At 54.3% G+C, this 17,864-nt stretch overlaps 4 protein-coding genes across 4 annotated transcripts; 2 read left to right on the top strand and 2 right to left on the bottom strand.

Moving 5' to 3' along the window:
• Positions 1–3,492: 3,492 nt before the first annotated feature.
• CTHT_0069630 (putative aminophospholipid transporter protein) lies at positions 3,493–8,907 on the top strand (the record flags this gene model as incomplete). Its single annotated transcript, XM_006697178.1, has 1 exon — positions 3,493–8,907. One exon carries the CDS (start codon positions 3,493–3,495, stop codon positions 8,905–8,907), a length of 5,415 nt encoding a protein of 1,804 aa, XP_006697241.1.
• Positions 8,908–10,573: 1,666 nt separating this feature from the next.
• Positions 10,574–11,728, bottom strand: CTHT_0069640 (putative phosphatidylinositol transporter protein; the record flags this gene model as incomplete). Its single annotated transcript, XM_006697179.1, has 1 exon — positions 10,574–11,728. The coding sequence occupies one exon, from the start codon at positions 11,726–11,728 to the stop codon at positions 10,574–10,576; it is 1,155 nt and encodes a 384-aa protein (XP_006697242.1).
• A 130-nt stretch (positions 11,729–11,858) lies between these two features.
• CTHT_0069650 (DNA polymerase alpha-primase complex-like protein) lies at positions 11,859–14,501 on the top strand (the record flags this gene model as incomplete). Its single annotated transcript, XM_006697180.1, has 4 exons — positions 11,859–11,877; positions 12,219–12,337; positions 12,410–14,257; positions 14,331–14,501. The coding sequence occupies 4 exons, from the start codon at positions 11,859–11,861 to the stop codon at positions 14,499–14,501; spliced, it is 2,157 nt and encodes a 718-aa protein (XP_006697243.1).
• A 261-nt stretch (positions 14,502–14,762) lies between these two features.
• CTHT_0069660 (uncharacterized protein) lies at positions 14,763–16,227 on the bottom strand (the record flags this gene model as incomplete). Its single annotated transcript, XM_006697181.1, has 2 exons — positions 14,763–15,078; positions 15,188–16,227. 2 exons carry the CDS (start codon positions 16,225–16,227, stop codon positions 14,763–14,765), a joined length of 1,356 nt encoding a protein of 451 aa, XP_006697244.1.
• Positions 16,228–17,864: the final 1,637 nt, after the last annotated feature.

A 17,864-nucleotide genomic window follows, 5' to 3' on the forward strand; every position in this document is an offset into this window, starting at 1 on the left:
GAGGGCAATTAATACTCTCATCCGGCTTTCCTTTCGCCTCTCCCGCTTATCTTTTCGGCTTGGTGAAATGTCTTTGAGTTTGCTCCTAGACAAAAGTGCCCATAGATGGTTGGTTTTCATGACGTTCAGTATACCCGTCGAGAAGAGTGGTTTTTCCTTGTTTCCTGTCTCTGGGTTTCTCTTGGCTCGAGTCTTTCTTCTGCCGGCGTTATTAGAGGGTTCTTTTCGCTGTATATACCATGGGGATGGTTTGTGGCTAAGCTGGCCGCTATTTCTCCTAACCCTGGGTCGTGCTTGTCGTTAATGGGGCCGGATGAAGAGGAGGAAAGTAGTGAAAATGTTGGAAGATGTTAGCACGATCTTACCCTGCATCTTGCCTGACTAGCCTAAACCAACCCATCTCCGATCTATCATTATCACCCCGGATCTGTTACTACCTACTCCCTATCTACATACCCCGTATCGTATCGTCTGGTAAAGACACAACAGCCGATATCGACAACCGTTAGCAACCCAACAAACAACCCTGAGACGATTCTTGCCCCTTCATCCGATCCAGCCCGCGATTTGCGTATCTGCCTATTCACCTGGCTATGCGCTCAATTTTGGAGTGCCCGACTGACTTTTTTTTTAGATATCTTTGTTCTTGAGAGATAGGACGGAATCATCATCGGATTAAAGGCTGGGCTGGGTGAGCCTGACTCGATTCGCTAGCTGGCCGCCACTACTGCTGCTGGACACAGGAGGGGATGATAACGAGAACTTCGGATGGAAATGGGGCTGGCGGACAAACAACCAACTCTCTAACTTTCAGACCCAGGAGGTCTAGTTCTGGAGAGTATGTGTTCTTGTCTGTCTTGTGGTAATACCCTTTCTAATCAATGCAACAATGTGTGAATTTTTAGATTTTTTGATGTCTCAGGGTTGTTTGCATTAACATAACTTCTACTGGAAACAACACCTTTTGGAACAAAAATTCTTTTTTTGTTTCATTTGTTGGATTTTTTCCCCCTGATTTGTGCTTTTCTTTGTGTGTGTGTGTCTCTAGTTATCATCTGTCATCATATAGCTGTGTCATCTAGGGTCTCGTGGGTTTGGTAGCTGGAATATAAGGAACGGAATTTTTGCATGGTTTGAGTTGAGTTGTGCCTTGTTCCCTTGTTCCTTGTTTGCTGTGAAGTATGAGTTGGGTCTTGCTTATTTCAGCCTCTCTAAAGTGAGAGGCAGTTTTTGAGCGGTGTCTTGAGGTGGCTCTTTTTAGCACACCGCTGGCCAGGTTCTTGAGTCCATAGTGTCTCGTCCTGCAAAAGCTGGATTTCCCAGGGGGAATGGTCAGCTTGTGAAGGCAGCAGTGTTGTCATGTTTCACGCCGAGGAAGATACCTAGTGTTGACAGTTGTATGTGATGTTTCTTACAAAGGTGACTTGTATGGGGGTTAGGAGACTTTTGGGATTATAATGGGTCCTACCAGTGCAGCAACAGCACAAACTAAAATAAATATAAAAAAATACTGATTCCTATGCAATAAAGTCACCATTGATCGCTGCTGCTGAGTTCTGTCTTGAACTGTCCCCTGTGTTTCTGCACTACAACGTACAAAACAGTTTTTGTGCAAGTCAATAAGCCCCTGAGACTTGATCTTCCATAGTCTAAGATAACAGTGGACCTGAGTTTTGAAACCTACCTACCTTCCCAACCAGGGAAGAGAATGTGGAATCCAGACTCCAGGGCGGTGTGGAATCAAAGCACGCAACTCCGCAAGTTTGTTTCTGTCAATCTGTCTGTAATCAGACAGTTACTGGCTTTTTTGAGCTGTAAGAGCAACAAGCGAGCTGTTAGACAAGACCGCAAAAGGGGTTTTAACCGATCGGAAGAAGTGCAGCAGTTTGGAGAGATTCCATGACCTAGTCAATACGCAAAGTTGATCTGTGCTTCCGGGTTTCGGGTGAATTAGTTCGGAAGGAAGAGGAGGAAGGGGGAGGGGGGTAGGGAGTTGTGGAAGCGGGGAAGTCATCGGCTCCGATCTCCGTGTTTCCTGTTTCTTCCATCCACAATACATCCAGATGTAGCTGCTGGTGGGTGGAGGGTTGAAAAAAAAAACGGCTGATGTTAACGTTGACAGCCAAACGGCCAAAGAGGGATTAGGAAGAAAGAGCTTCGCGTACGGTACCCTAGCAAGGCCAACGGCATCACTAAATCAGATGATCCACTTGCAATAAAGCTCGCTGATTGATAGAAAATACCATGCAGCGACTAAAACCGAGCCTTTCTAACGGTGCATGAACCGGCGTTCTGGAACAGCTGTTAGACTCTATCCAGACAGGCCACTACATGGTTCAAAGGAAGCTCGGCGGCGGTGTTTGTCCTGATGTGGATGCAACGGCCGGGGTCTCATGTCATCCGTGATTCCGTTTATGATGGTGCCGTTTTTGGGGGATGGTCTGAGGAGGAGGGGAGGAGGATGCCGTTTACTGTTTGTGCCGTCTTGGCTCTGATGACAGTTCAACATCAAGGTATGTGGTGCAGCTAGGCAGAGCAACTACGCTGGCCATTGTTCAGCCAATGTGTAGAATGATGCGGTTTGCATGTTGATAATGTACAATGTATATCAAAGAGTCAGGTCATCTCTTAGCGAGACCCAGATCCATGGCCTTAGCGTCGATCCTCTCGAGACATCCATCCGGATGGTCAGTGCAGTGAGCGTGAGCTGATGGTAATAGTGGATGAGCTGGCGACATCGTTGGAACCACAAGATCACAGCCACACCGCTGAACACTGCTTGGGCGTGACATGATGCAGCCGCTCTCCAAACAGTTTACAGTTGGGTTTGCACAAGACGCAGGTTGGACGGGAGCCCATTCCTGTTGACGGATGGTTCTTGTGGTGGTCGCAGAGAAGTCGAAAAGGCCACCGCAGGGACCGTTGATCCAAGATGCCAAGACGTCTCCATGCGCAGGGCCCTTGGTACTCGCAGCGGGCAGCGGGCATCCGCGGGCATCGCCATTCCCCGGCGACCCCCCCAATCCAGGCTCTAGCGTTCCATGGAGGAAGGGGAGGGAGGGGGGGGGGGGAAAAACACACCAGCGGTTTCACACCATCGGATACTTGTGCTGTTCCAGTTTTCTTTTCCGTTCTAGCCTTCTGCGCCGCGGCGATCTGCAGCTGGCAGAATTTTTTAACCACGACAACTTTTCTTCGAGGGTCGACATCGGAGATTGAGGACGAGATTGAGTTTGCAACCAGAGAATTATCGATTGACCCAGTAGACGTTGACGCTGATGCACGATTGATTGATCGATCTGACCCACGGACAAACCATGACACACCAATAGCAGTCGAGCGATCCCTTTTGTCCCTTGATTTCTTGATTGAGTGACGACAGCGACACCCGCGATAGCATCATCACAGTAACAGAAACTTCTCAAAAACCCAGCGACCGCCCGCCACATCCGGTTGGGGCGGCCCGCTTCTTGAAAACCCGGCGGCAACATCATGGCAGGCCCAGGAGGACCCCCGCGTCGAAGCACGACTGAAGAGCTGCGGGAACAGCTAGAGAACATCGAGCTGCAGCAGACTGAGTTGCCCGGCACGCCGCTGACCGCGCCAGCCTCGCTGAACGCCCAGCTGCGTGCCGCCAGTGCCGCTGAGCATCCGATCCCTATAGCATCCCCCGCGCTCTCGTCTGCTTCCCAGCCCCTGCCGCGAGCCTCCCCGGACCGCGATGACCCCTCCGGCTCGTCGACCCCCCGCTCCCCTACAAACACGGCCTTCCCCTCGACGAACAGACCCCTCCGCGCCCAGAGGTCACAACCCTCTGTTCGCACGCCCGCGCTGTACACCATCCCCTCCAACACGCCCGGCTCCTCAAGGCCTGAGCCGGTCTCAACGAGCCATGATAATGACGATGAAGACGATGATGAAGCCCCAACCCCCCTAAGACCCCCACCCGAGGCTCGGCTGCGCGTCTCAAGGGACGACATCCGCGACCTTACGCCGCGCGTCTCGTTGACCCGGCCGCGGCAGACGTTTGACGAGATGCGCGAGAACTACCAAGCAACAATCAATTCCGCCGAGAAGCCATTTATCCTGCCGTCCCAGGCGCGCAGCTGGATTGCTAAGGCCCGAGAGCGGCAGCGCAAGCTGACGAGCGGGCCGTGGCTGAAAGTGCAAGAAAAGGGAGAGGAGGTATACAAGAAGTATATTCTGGAGGGATTGTTGAGGCAGAAGCCGATCCCGCCGAGTAAAGATGGGAGACACATTCCGTTGAAACCTGGGTTGGCGCGGAGGAAGCCGTTGAAGGATGAGCGAACAGGGCACGCGTACATATCGAATTTTATTCGGTCCAGTCGGTACACACTGTGGAACTTTCTGCCGAAGCAGCTGTTCTTCCAGTTCAGCAAGCTGGCCAATTTCTACTTCTTGGTTATCGGTATTCTGCAGATGATTCCGGGGTTGAGTACCACGGGCACGTACACGACCATTGGACCGCTCATCGCTTTCGTGTGTCTGAGTATGGCCAAGGAGGGGTATGATGATTATCGAAGGTATAGGCTGGATAAGCTGGAGAACAGGAGTTATGCTTGGGTGTTGGATCCGGAGGATAGGGTCCGGATGGATTATGCGCTGAAGGGGAAGGGCACGGCATGGAAGAATTGGTTCCGCAGTAGGAGGGGGAAGAAGACGGATGAGAGCCAGGAGGAGCAGCCGACCGAGTTGGAGACGGTTAACACCGGGTCGGGTGACGAACGCTGGTCCAGGATCGAGTGGCAGGATATTCGAGTTGGAGATATCATTCGGCTAAGGCGCGATGAGGATGTGCCGGCCGACATTGTGCTCATCCACGCTACAGGGCCCAATGGCATCGCTTACATCGAGACCATGGCCCTGGACGGCGAGACCAACCTCAAGAGCAAGCAGGCGTCGCCTCTGCTGGCCAAGCATTGTGCTACCGTCGAGCAAATGATGTCTGTCGAGGCGGAGGTCGTCTCCGAGGACCCTAACATCGATCTCTACAACTTCGAGGGCCGCGTCACCGTCAACGGCGAGACCATGCCCCTGACGCTGAACGAAGTCGTCTACCGTGGCTCGACCCTGCGTAACACGGCCGAGGCCATCGGCCTGGTCATCAACACGGGCGAGGAGTGCAAGATCCGGATGAACGCCAATAAGAACGTGCGGGCCAAGGCCCCCGAGATGCAGTCGGCGGTCAACCGCATCGTCATCCTGCTCGTCTTTTTCGTCATCGCCCTGAGTGTAGGCTGTACGGTGGGCTACATCATATGGAAGGACGATTACGAGAACAAGGCGTGGTATTTGGATGAGGGGTCTGTGTCGCTGGGGCAGATTTTTGTGGCGTTTGTGATTGCGTACAATACGCTTATCCCGTTGTCGCTTTATGTCAGCTTGGAGATTGTCAAGTTAGGCCAGCTGTACTTTCTCAATGATATTGAGATGTACGACCCGGCTACGGATACGCCGTTCGTGGCCAACACGACGACAATTTTGGAGAACTTGGGCCAGGTCAGCTACGTGTTCTCGGACAAGACGGGTACGCTGACGGAGAATAACATGAAGTTCCGCAAGATGAGTGTTGCGGGAACTGCCTGGCTGCATGATATGGACTTGCAAAGAGAGGCGGCCAAAAAGGCGGCGGCCAAGCAGCCTGTGCGCGACGAGCACGCTGATCAGCCAGTCGAGAAAATGGCTGTGTTAAGTCCTACCCAGAGAGCGAAACATATCGTCGACTCGGAGATGATGGAAGAGCCTTTGGTGGAAGGCCGCCGCTCCGAAAGTGGCTACCGTCCCCGGATGAGCACCGCTTCACGATGGAAGCCTTCTGCCGGGCATCCGGTTCACCACGCCCAGCCTGACCTCCACAAGACCGAGGACCTGCTGCAGTACATCGCCGCCAAGCCCAACGCGCCTTTCTCCCGCAAGGCAAGGCAGTTCATCCTCTGCATGGCGCTCTGCCACACCTGCCTGCCGGAAAAGACCAAGGACGGAGAAATCAAGTTCCAGGCTGCGTCGCCGGACGAGCTGGCACTCGTCGAGGCGGCCAAGGACCTGGGTTACTTGCTTGTTGACCGTTCTGCCCAGACAATCACGCTGCAGGTACGCAGCCCCAACGGGGGCAACACAGCGACCGAAACGTACGAGGTCATGGACGTCATCGAGTTCAGCAGCAAGCGCAAGCGCATGTCCATCATCCTGCGCATGCCGGACGGTCGGCTGTGTATCTTCACCAAGGGCGCGGATAGCGTTATCCTGCCTAGGCTCAAGCAGAAGCAGCTCGCGATTCAGACCGCTACCGCCGTCGAGAGGAGGGCGAGTATGCGGAGGAGTGTCGAGCAGGAGAAGGCGTTGATACGCAGGCAGAGCTTGCAGAGCCCCAGGAGGGAAAGTCTAAATCTGATGAGGGCCGCAGCGTCGATGGATAGGAAGGGGGCTTGGAGACGGTCCGCGATTATTACGGATGAGGTGGATAATTGGATTTCGACGAGGGAGGAGGCCGAGGGGAGTGCGCTGGATGAGAGGGCGCGGGAGGAGGCAGCCGCGGCGGGGAATGAGGCGCATGCTCCGACGCCGAGGACGTCGTTTGCACGGCAGAGGTCGCTGGATCTGGTCCGGCTGGCGGTTGACCCGTTGGAAGGGCTTGTGGATGAGGCGCTTGTTCTGAACGAGGGTGCTGTTTTCGAGCGCTGCTTCCAGCATGTGGATGATTTCGCGTCCGAAGGTCTGCGCACACTGATCTTCGCCTACCGCTACCTCGACGAAGAAGTCTACCGCAAATGGAAGGCCATCTACCTCGAGGCCACCACCAGCCTCGTCAAGCGCCAGGAACGCATCGAAGAGGCCGCCGAGCTGATCGAGCAGGAGTACGAGCTCGCCGGCGCGACAGCCATCGAAGACAAGCTGCAGCAGGGCGTGCCCGAGACGATCGACAAGCTGCGCCGGGCCAATGTCAAAGTGTGGATGCTGACGGGCGACAAGCGCGAGACGGCGATCAACATCGCACACTCGGCTCGCATCTGCAAGCCCTTCTCGGAGGTATACATCCTCGACGCGGCGCTCGGGGATCTGCAGGACCGCCTGGCCATGACGCTGACTGATGTCGCGAGGGGCATGGTGCCGCATTCGGTGGCGGTTATTGACGGGCACACACTGCAGGTTGTGGAGGAGAGCGAGACGCTCAGGGTGCTGTTTTACGACCTTGTGTCGAGGGTCGATTCGGTGATATGTTGTCGGGCATCGCCGAGCCAGAAGGCGAATCTGGTCAAGTGCATCAGGAAGCAGAACCCGAGTGCGGTTACGCTGGCGATCGGCGATGGCGCGAATGATATCGCCATGATTCAAGCGTCGCATGTCGGCGTGGGCATTTCGGGTCGGGAGGGTTTGCAGGCGGCGAGGATTGCGGACTATTCCATTGCGCAGTTCCGCTTCTTGCAGAGGCTGCTGTTTGTCCACGGCAGATGGAACTACGTCCGGTCGGGAAAGTATATCTTGGGTACGTTCTGGAAAGAGGTTGTTTTCTACCTTCTCCAGGCGCACTACCAGCGCTTCAACGGCTACACGGGCACTTCGCTGTTCGAGTCGACCTCCCTGACCGTCTTTAACACCATTTTTACGTCCCTGCCCGTCATCATCCCCGCCATTTTTGAGCGCGACTTGGCAGCAGCCACGCTGCTTGCCGTCCCCGAGCTGTATACCTTCGGCCAGAAGAACAAGGGCTTCAATTTCGCGCAGTACCTCGGCTGGATGGCCATTGCGGCCGCGGAATCCGTCATCATCTTCTACTCGGTCTACGGACTCTACGCACTTGCCGCCCACTGGCCTGTGGAGGTGGATCTCTACGCCGTCGGCACTCTCGCCTTCTCCCTAGCTGTCATCTTCATCAACCTTAAACTGATGTTCCTCGAGGTCCACGACCGCTCTCCCATCATCTTGGGATTGATGATCATCTCCATGGGCGGGTGGTGGCTGTGGAATATTTTGCTGTCTGTCCTCATGCCCAACAGGCTCGGTCCGTATCCGGTGCATGATAACTTTCTGTATGGGTTTGGTCGCAAGGGGCTGTGGTGGTTGGTGCATTTTGCGGCGTTGTCGGCGCTGATTGTGCTCGAATTGGGGGTTGAGGCCTTGAGAAAGAGTATCTGGCCGACGGATAGGGACTTGATGAGGGAAATTGAGCATATCGATGGTGTGATGGAGGTTATGAAAGAGCATGCGGCTGAGAGAGGTGAGGCCGGGCCTTCGTCGGGTGATGATGCTGCTGCCGCCGCTACCGGTGACGCGGGCGATGCTGTCCCTGTGGCAGGTCATAACGCGACCTCTCTCAAGACAATCGCCTCCTCCGTCTCCGACGGCACCAACACCAATACGAATACCGAACGCCCCGTCTCAGAAGCAGGCCCCCTCCCCTCCGTCCCAGCTCCTGTTCTCTCCCCCACTTCTGCAACAGCCATCGCCTCGACCTCCCGCACCTTCGCCCCCGGCACACCAACAATCCCCTCCGCACAACGTAACTCCTTCCACGGTCCCATCCGCCGCGCCGGTGCAGATTACCCGTCCAGCAATCGCAACTCAATGGCCTCTCCTCGCCTATCGATGGGCGAGTTCCGCGACCCTGCGTATGAGCAGCAGAGACGGTCATTCGCCATCGAACTTGAAAAAGAGAGGGAGAAGCATAGGAGGTCGTTTGCTCAGGAACGGAGATCATTTGCGCAGGAGAGGTTGAGTTTTGTGGGGGCAGGTATGGCGGAGAGGAGGGGGAGTTTGGCTGCTGCTGCGGTTGGCGGGGAGCCTAGCCCGACAACTACAACTACGGGGTTGGGGGTTACGAATGGGAATGGAAATGGAAATGGGGGTGCCCAAGGGGTGAGGAGGAGTTTTTCGGGATTGAGGAGGTAACGTCATGACGGTTACGGTGATGGATGGTATTGGTTTATGATTACTTGATGCGGTGTTATGCAAGCGATGGGACGTAATGGCTGTGATGGGAAGCGACAGTATATAAGTACATACATGCGTGTGTATACATCTGGGTTTCTTGGTTTTTTTTTTTTTTCGGTATTGTTTGTTGGAGGGAGAAGAGGGGTTCTTCTATGCTCACGCACTCGCACTGAACCCAAACATACGACAACAACTACACTGACGATCGGAGGACGTATTAGACTAAACACACTCCCATTACTTGGGCTGGCTGGCTTTATCATTCTTGTCATTGCTCATCATCATCATCATCATCATCATCATCATCATCATCATCATCATCAGTCTTGGAGGGTCGATTGATTATCAACTCATGGACGTATTTTGTGTATATGAGAGATAGCCTGATAGCATTGGGTTTACGTATCATTGGTGTTATTCATTTTACTTGATGGTCACGCATATCTAGGTAGTGATGATCTCTCAGAGGGAAGTCAACGAATGTTGTGTGTTGTGCATGCCCACTTCTCCAGATAATAATAGGCCTGTTGTGCTGGCTTAACTTACTTACTGACCAGGCCCACTTCCACGTGGCGACCCTAACGTCTCGTTCCTCCCCTATCGAGGAAGAAGTCTCCGGGGCTGCTCGAGGAGCCGCCTACGCTCTTAGCTTTTGTTGTGGATTCGAAACTAATTGTGAAACTTTTTGATTTGGGGAGAGGGGGAAGGGGGCTGGCTGCACTTTGGTTCCGTCCCGTGTTGTTGTTTTGTGTGCGTGTGCTTGGCTTGAGAAGAGACCAGATGTGTCTGTTCTCTACCTAGGACACTTGTGTGTTGCCTGTTTGTAGGATAGGAAGAGATAACATACATGCATTGAGGCATGAAGAGCTTCCTTTCCGTGCTTTCAAAGTTTCGTTCCGTCGACTGGTTGTCGAGTTTTAGGACCGTGGGTAGATCCTCCGAGGTCTTTTGCCTGGAGTGCCCTTCATAAACCTAGTTCCGCAGTGCAGCTAGCAAGCATCGTGGTCCCGGTTCTGGTCGTCTGGTAATGAGGTCTCCTGTTGAGCTGTTGAAAATTCCGGCCCCAGGGGATGGGCAACCGAGAGTAGAGCAGTTGAGGCTCTTGCTAGGGCTAACGCGGTCTCTTTTTTTCTTTTTTCTTTTTTCTTTTTTTTGATTTTGGAGGGGGATTTTGCTTTCATACCAACTCGAGTCTACTCATATGTCGGGCTTGGACAGAGTTCTGGGGACTGTCGTAACGAGTGTTGAGTTTATGTTTTTGAGTGGTTACGTAGCTGGTACACCACGTCTAAAAAAAAAAAAGAAAAGAAAAAAAACACTCGAGATCCTCTGTCTAAGGGTCGCCAGGCAAGGCTCTGGATCAGCCTCAAAGACAAGTAGGTATTTTCTCTTTTCACACCGAAGCTCGAAGTCGTCCTCAAGTTATGTAGTTATGTAACCAGAAGAAAGAACCAGATAGAGTGTATTACGCGAGTACAGTATACTACTGTCTAAGTGGTATAGTTATCTAACGATTCTATCAGACGCAATAGGGCAACAGGTAGCCAAACAGAGAAGGCACACAAACACAAAAAGCCGACAATAATCCCTTTCCGGGCAAACAAAAGAAAACCACGCCGAAGCATTAATTGGCGGGGACGGTAGCGGCATTCTGGGGGGCATTCACCTCCTCGACCTTGAGCTCAGCCATCTTCTCAGCGATGGCCGAGTCAACAGGGGCAGCATCAGCAGTCGGGGGAGGAGCAGGAGTCTCGGCAGGTTTCTCAGCCGGCTTCTGCTCCTCGGTCTTCTTCTTCTCAGGCTCGGCAGCGGCAGTTTCAGCCTTCTTCTCCTCCGTCGACGCAGCAACATTCACTCCATTAACACTCACATCCACACCCCCCGCCAAAAAGTCCTCGCTCTCTCCAATAACCTTTCCCCCCTTAACCCACCTCTCCCACCGCTCCTGCCTCCTCTTCCGGCACAATTCATGGAGTGCCGGCCAGTACACGGCATGTTCGTACTCAAACTCGAGCATGCCCGTGCTAAACTCATTCCACATCTGCTCCGGAGGTACATACTGACTCATGTCCTCATTAAATTTGAGCTTCTCCCTCGTGCGGGGGTCGATGAAGGGGGTAATCAGCTTGAAAAAAGTCGTTACGAACCACGGCATGTTGATAATCAGCGCGCGACCGAGTCGTTCCGGGTAGTGGTGCTGCAGAATGTGGAGTACCTCGCGCGCCAGGGACATGCCGGGCGTGGTGTTGGACCGGGTCTTGGATTGCTTAAAGTTGATGAGGAGAGCAAGAGTCTCCTGGCCGGCCGGCATAAGGTCGATGACGCGCTCGACCATGTAGACGAGGTGCTGAACCTGGCGGGGTGAGGCGTCGGTGTTTTGGCGACCGGGGTTCAGGTAGTGGCAGACGCGGCCTTCGCGGTCGTAGCCAAGGATGATTTGCTTGCCGGTTTCGTTCTCGATAGAAATATACTCGGGGGTGAGCTCCTCGACGCCGTAGTCACGGCGCCAGGCGAGCGTTTCCAGGACTCGCTTTTCGGCGTCGCGCTCGTGCCATTTGGTCGCGCGCAGGTAGCGCAGGAGACAGTCGCGGGTCAGCCAGAAGCGCTCGGAGTCAGTCAGGGGCCCATTTTTGCCGGAGGTGGAGGGCACGTCGGTCCAGGAGCGGGCTTGGGACAACAGCCAGTCGTATTTTTGTTGTTGCTCAGGGGTGAGGACATCGCGCGGCTGGGGCTTGCAACCTGGGGCCGGCGAGGGGATGGGCGTTTTGAGGGGGGCCATTGTCTAGAAGTTGGTTAGTTTTAGGCTCGAAATATTTGAGGATTATCTGCGTCATACCAAGAAGTTGTATCCAAGTCGGTCGAGATGACAGCGTTACAGTAGCGACGGGATGTAGGGACAGAAGCGAAAGATGCAGGTCCAGAGGAAGCGTAAGCACTAACGAAGGAAAAAGGGACCGAGAATCGGAATATATAAGGCGGGCAGCGAGCTGGCTGCAGTTGGCTGGGCTGCCCCGGACCAAGTGAGCAGATCGACGAGAACGAGCAATGAGAGGCCGAAGGCACTGACACTGCAGGAGCTGAATCGAGCAAGATCGAGGATTGATTGGGTCCGGGCCAAGAGAAATGAAGACCCCGAGGAAGATGCCAACCCAACCATCTAACCTGAACCCTGGGATTTCCCATTCTCTGGGCCAATCTGCATCTGTCAGCGGCAATCTCCGCTGGACCCCCCCCCAGTCCCTGACAGCTCCTCTGCCCCACCTATTTAGTGGCCGATCTTCTTGGCGCGTTTGATTGGCTGAGGTACAACCCCACACCTGCAGCCCGTTTGCGCGTGTCGCGTAAAGTGAAGCGCGTCAACCGCGTCGAAGCCCAAATTCTATTAACTGTAAGTGGGAGAAAGCCTGAGGTCAGAGAGGGGTCAACAGTCAACACCAAGCACCATCACCAACTTTAACAGCCCACGACAGCCATGGCCGACACCGTCTACGAGCTGAACGCCCAGTTCGGCAGCCCTGACAAGCCTCTCGAGCCCGATGTGCTTGCCGAGCTGCAGTCCATCATGCGGCTGCACTCGCTCTCGGTCCAAGACCTCTTCTACAAATGGGAGGCATACAGCATCAAGATGGGCTTAGATGCCAATGCTGTGGCGCTCGACATCGTTCGTCAGTTTAAGCAGAACCTCCAGGACGAGCTGGAGCGTACTACGAGGGGAACTACCCGTGGTACTCACAACGTGCATGTCAAGACCGAGAAGAGGACGGGGGCTGCACCCAGAGCGGCGAATAAGGGTAGTGATGTCTTTGGCATGATCGATGGTTTGACTACTCCAGCGCCGGGAAGGACTAAGCAGATTGGCTCAGCCCGCAAGACGCCCGCCGTTTCGCGGGTTAAAGCCGAACCAGCCAGCTCGCCCATGAAAGTAGACGATGCGCTCAATGCAATGGGTGCCATCCCCCCCGCCTCATTTGCCGACCGCCCCAACGCAGGCGAAGTCCTAGAGATTCTCAACGAGCACTTAACTGCCGCGGAACCGCCCATCGCCCCGTTTCCCGAGCCACGCATCAAACTAACCGCCGCAAGCGACCAAAAGAAGCTGGGTTACCGCCCCATGGCCATGAAACTCTCCGAAGCAAGCGAGATCCTCGACGACAGGATAGAAGAATTTATCACCCTCGTCCGCGAGCACCACAACATCGACGACTCGGCCTTCGGCAACCCCGCCGCGCAAAGCACCTCCGAGATTGTCGCCGTCGGCCGCATCGCATGCGACTCGCTGGAAGGCAAGCTCAACCCGTCCTCCGTCGTCCTCGAGACCTCTCGCCGCACCGGCGCCGGCTTGCGCGTGCCGCTTGGCCTGTCCCGCCTCAAGTCTTACCAGCTCTTCCCTGGACAAATCATCGCGTGCCGGGGGATCAACAGCTCCGGGAAGGAATTTACCGCCCATGAAATTCTTTCTCTGCCCCTTCTTCCCAACGCCGCGTCCTCTCCGGACGTCCTGCAATCACACATCTCCCGCTTGCGCGGTAGGGACCCTGACGCAATGGACACCGACGACGCTTCTCCCGCCCCCCCCCTAAACATAATGATCGCCTCCGGGCCATACACCGCAGACGACAACTTGCTGTTCGAACCCCTCGCCACGCTCTGTGCCGAAGCCGCCGACTCTTACACCGACCTCCTCCTTTTGACAGGGCCCTTCCTGGATGCAGAACACCCCCTCCTCTCGACCGGCGACTTCGATTTACCAGCCGAAGCAAACATCGACCCAGATAAAGCAACCATGTCGACGGTGTTCCGGTGTCTGATCAGCCCACACTTCCATCGGCTGGCAAGCGCCAACCCGAGCGTTACTGTGCTGTTGGTGCCGTCGGTGAGGGATCTATTGGCGAAGCATGTCTCCTGGCCGCAGGAGGCGTTCTCGAGGAAGGAGTTAGGTCTGCCGAAGTGCGTCAAGATCGTGGGGAACCCTTCTACGGTCAACGTTAACGAGATGGTGCTCGGCGTGAGTAGCCAGGATATCCTTTGGGAGCTGCGGCACGAAGAGCTTGTGTCAGCTGGCGTCGGGACGGGAGATTCTCTGTCGAGGGCTTGCCGGTATCTCATCGAGCAGAGGCATTTCTTCCCTTTGTTCCCGCCTACGGATCGGAGGAAGCTGCCTAAGACGGGAGGAGGCATACCCGGGACGGAGGGGGCGGGAATTCCGCCAGGAGCAATGCTGGATATTAGTTATTTGAAGTTGGGGGAGTTTTTGCATGTCAGGCCGGATGTGCTTGTGGTGCCGAGTGCTTTGTCGCCTTTTGCGAAGGTACGTCCCTGACTTAAGGGGAATGCGTCGTATTTATTGTATTGAAGAGGGATGAGGCTGACGAGACGAACAGGTGGTCGAAAGCGTCCTCGTCATCAACCCCGGTACGCTGTCCAAGCGTCGCGGCGCGGGTACCTACGCAAAGATGCTAGTATACCCTCCAAAGCTGGACAACCAGCTACGGGATGGTATGGTAGCACATAGGATATTTGAGAGGGCACGAGTTGAGATCACCAGGATTTGAGTTGCCGAGTTCGTGTACATGTTTAATATCAGGTATAATATGGGTTGTGTTCTGGTTTCGACACAAAATAGGTAGGTCTTGCATAGAGGGACGGCGACGATGGTATGAATTTTTTTTTTTTCCTTTGTTGGGGGGGGGGAAAGGGGGGTTAAATTGAGATGATTATGGACAGTCTATTATGTTCCTCATCCTGATGTAGAGAATTATGAAATGATGTCCATGACGATATATAAAGACTAGAGAAACAAGGGAGATGTGAGATCAAGCCTCCACACGCCGCCGCTTGTCCTCATAGCGATCGCGCTCCCGCGACGGCGACCTCTTTTTCCTATCCCTATCCCTATCCCTATCCCTATGCCTCTCCCTAGACCTGTCGCGATCCCGTCCCGGCGACCGCGACCTCGTCCTCGACCGTCTCCTCCTATCACGACTGCCATCCCTCCGCCGATAATGATCCCCTCCTCTCCTATCATCCCTCTCCCTATCACGGTACTCATCCCTACTCCCATCCCTATCTTTTCTTTCTCCAAGAGGAACAGCATTGGCACCCCTTCTCTCACCCCTTCCCCCGTCCGGCCTAAAGCGGTCATCAACGTCCCTCGGACCATCCCATCGTTTACGATCTCCCCTCCCATCCACAAACCCCCCCCCATTGCCCCGTATCTTCACTCTTCAGATCCTTATACCTCGTTGCCCCCTTCTTCCCAATCTTTGTCAAATCCCTCATCTGCAGCGCCTTCGGCAATAGTTCCCTATTAACATCATCCTGAAACTTTGCCCCCACCAAATCCCGTTTATCCAGCCCCGCCTGCGCAGCCTGGTCTGCGAAGAACGCGCCGCGATGGAAGTACTTTTGCAGGTACCCCATCTTGCCTCGGGATTCTTTCTCGGCCTTCTGCTTGGCGAGATGTGCCTCGTCTTCCGCACGGCGTTCTTCCTCGGTCAGGTTGCGCCGGCGCTCGAGCTCGGCGAGCTCGCGCTCGCGGGCTTCGATGGCGTCGCGCTCGCGGCGGAGGCGGCGGAGCTCGCGAAGTTTCCAGGCGGCGTATTCTGCTTCGGGGTCCACGTCGTCGGTGGTGTCGACGTCGCTTTCGCTTGACACGTCCGACTCCCATTGCTTCTTTGGGCCGGAGGCCCGCAAGGCGAGGTCTTTGCGGATCTGCTCTTCGACGAGGGCGTCGGCGGCGCGCTGGCGGGCTTCCTCTGAGTCTTCCTCTTGTTGTCCTTCTTCCCCTTCAGCAGGCTTCGATGCGCCGTTGGCACCGCGTTGGCTCTTGGGAATAAACTTCGGCCTGAGCATCAACCTCCTCGGCGCCTCTTCCTCGCTCTCCTCCTCACTACTCTCTTCCTCTTCACTTTCATCCTCGTCGTCATCTTCGTCTTCCTCATCCTCAGTAACAAACCCCTCCTCCCTCGCCCGTCTCTCAGCATCCTCCCGCAACTTCCTCGCCTCTTCCCTTTTCTTCTCCTCCTCCGCCTTGTTCCCGATCACACCGCTAAGATCAATCTTTCCATCTCCACGGCTGATGATCCTTCCTGGTCCGGCAGCGCTAGCAAACTTGGGGGGTGGCGCGGTCCGTTTCGGAGGCGCTTTCTTTTGTTGAACTTCCTCTTCTTCGCCTTCAGATTCAGAGGAGGATGAAGAGGACTCGGGCGCGAGGGGCTTTCCGGCGCGGTAGCGTGCTGGCCTGAGGGGGTTGGCGGTCATGCGTTTTTCGGGGGGCATTTTTGCTCCTTGTAGGATAATTTAACGGGGGGGATTGGTGTTGCGATGGTGTTGGGAGTGAAGGTTGGCGTATTGATTGAAATCGATGTTGGGGGACTGATGGTGTGAGTGAAGTTCGTGGTGGAAAAGTTACAGCGCGGTTGGTGATGGCAAAGTTCGCGGCGACCGACCGACTTGGGGGTGCTGGAGCTCGGTGCCAAGCGCTGCGGCTGCTGCAGAGGGCCCCTCTTAGGTCGCGTTGTGCAGACGCGGGGAGCGCTGTGCAAGGGTCGCGGAAGCGCTGGCTTCAGAGGAGCGTGGCAGCATGTTTAACTCTGTCAGTTGCGTTCATGATGGAAAAGTCAACGACCCAGCGTCAGATATTTGGAAATTGTTATATTTTGATGCGACTCCTTGATCACTTAGCCAGAATAATTGCTCATATCGGAATATGGAAATTATGGTTATCTCTTCTAAAAGAGCGTCTCCTTATCTTCTATCGCTATCGATAGGGCAGATGTGGGAATGAGGCCCGCAACCCAGAAAGTTGGGATGAAAGCCAGATGAAACCAAACCAGAAAGAGAAAATAGGATCGGGGATTCATTGAATTCAGGGCTCTCGGCAAACCCAAGGTCTGCGGTGTCACCTAAAACAATTCACATCTTACGTGGTTTGACATTGCGCCATCGCCCTCCGCTCCTTAACCAGTCTAGCCGTCTAACAACAAACTTTCATATCAATGGCTGACCTCTCCTCCGTCTCCCCTTCCCTCCCAGCCCCAGAAGTCGACATGACAACGGCGAATAATTACCTGGGACAGAGTAATTCTAAAACCAAGTCAGTTGTCCATTGATATTCTTGGTCACCTACTTCACAGAAGGGGTAGATAACCAACTACTGCTCTACTACTCCGTACACACATGACAACCACTTCCCGTACCACATCGCCAACGCTCGGCAAAACCTCCTCAAACACTAAACCACCACCATCAACCACCATCAAGCACAACGCCAGCGAGGATACCAACAATACAGCATACCAAACAAATAAATGCCAGAAAAGAGATGTCATCCTCTAACGAAGACAACGGCCCCATTGCAAAGAGGAAAAAAAAAAGGGGGGGGGGGGAGGGGAAGAGAAAACTGGAAAGACCAAACCACCATCGACCACCAAAGCCAGGACCATCCAGCCCAAGATCAGCCAAACCATCCCAGTCTCTTAAGATAATAATTCTTCCTAGTTAATTTCCTTCCTCTCGTATCATAAACAACACACCACACACCAATCCGTTCCCGAAGCGAAAACGAGGGAAAAAAAAAAAGTAGACTAAGTAAACAGCGTAATAGAATGTAATGTGTGCCTGTGCATGTAATAAAAGTAAAACAACTCCGGGGCGGGGTAACTAAAGTTTCCCAAGCAAGGGCAGAGAGTAAAGAACCCCGAAAAAGTTCCCGAACCCGATTCGTCCTGCCATTCATCCATCCATCCATCCATCCATCCATCCCCTACCATCCACGAACCAACCAAGCAACCAACCAACCAACCAGCCATTCATCCGTCCGTCCATCCGGTCAGACTACATAACAAGACAAGTAAGCCAGGTAAAGCTTTTTAAGAACCAACCCTCATCCGTCTATCAACCCCCTCAATCAATCA

This window comes from Thermochaetoides thermophila (genome assembly GCF_000221225.1).
Source record: "Thermochaetoides thermophila DSM 1495 unplaced genomic scaffold scf7180000011822, whole genome shotgun sequence".
Classification (NCBI taxonomy): domain Eukaryota; kingdom Fungi; phylum Ascomycota; class Sordariomycetes; order Sordariales; family Chaetomiaceae; genus Thermochaetoides; species Thermochaetoides thermophila.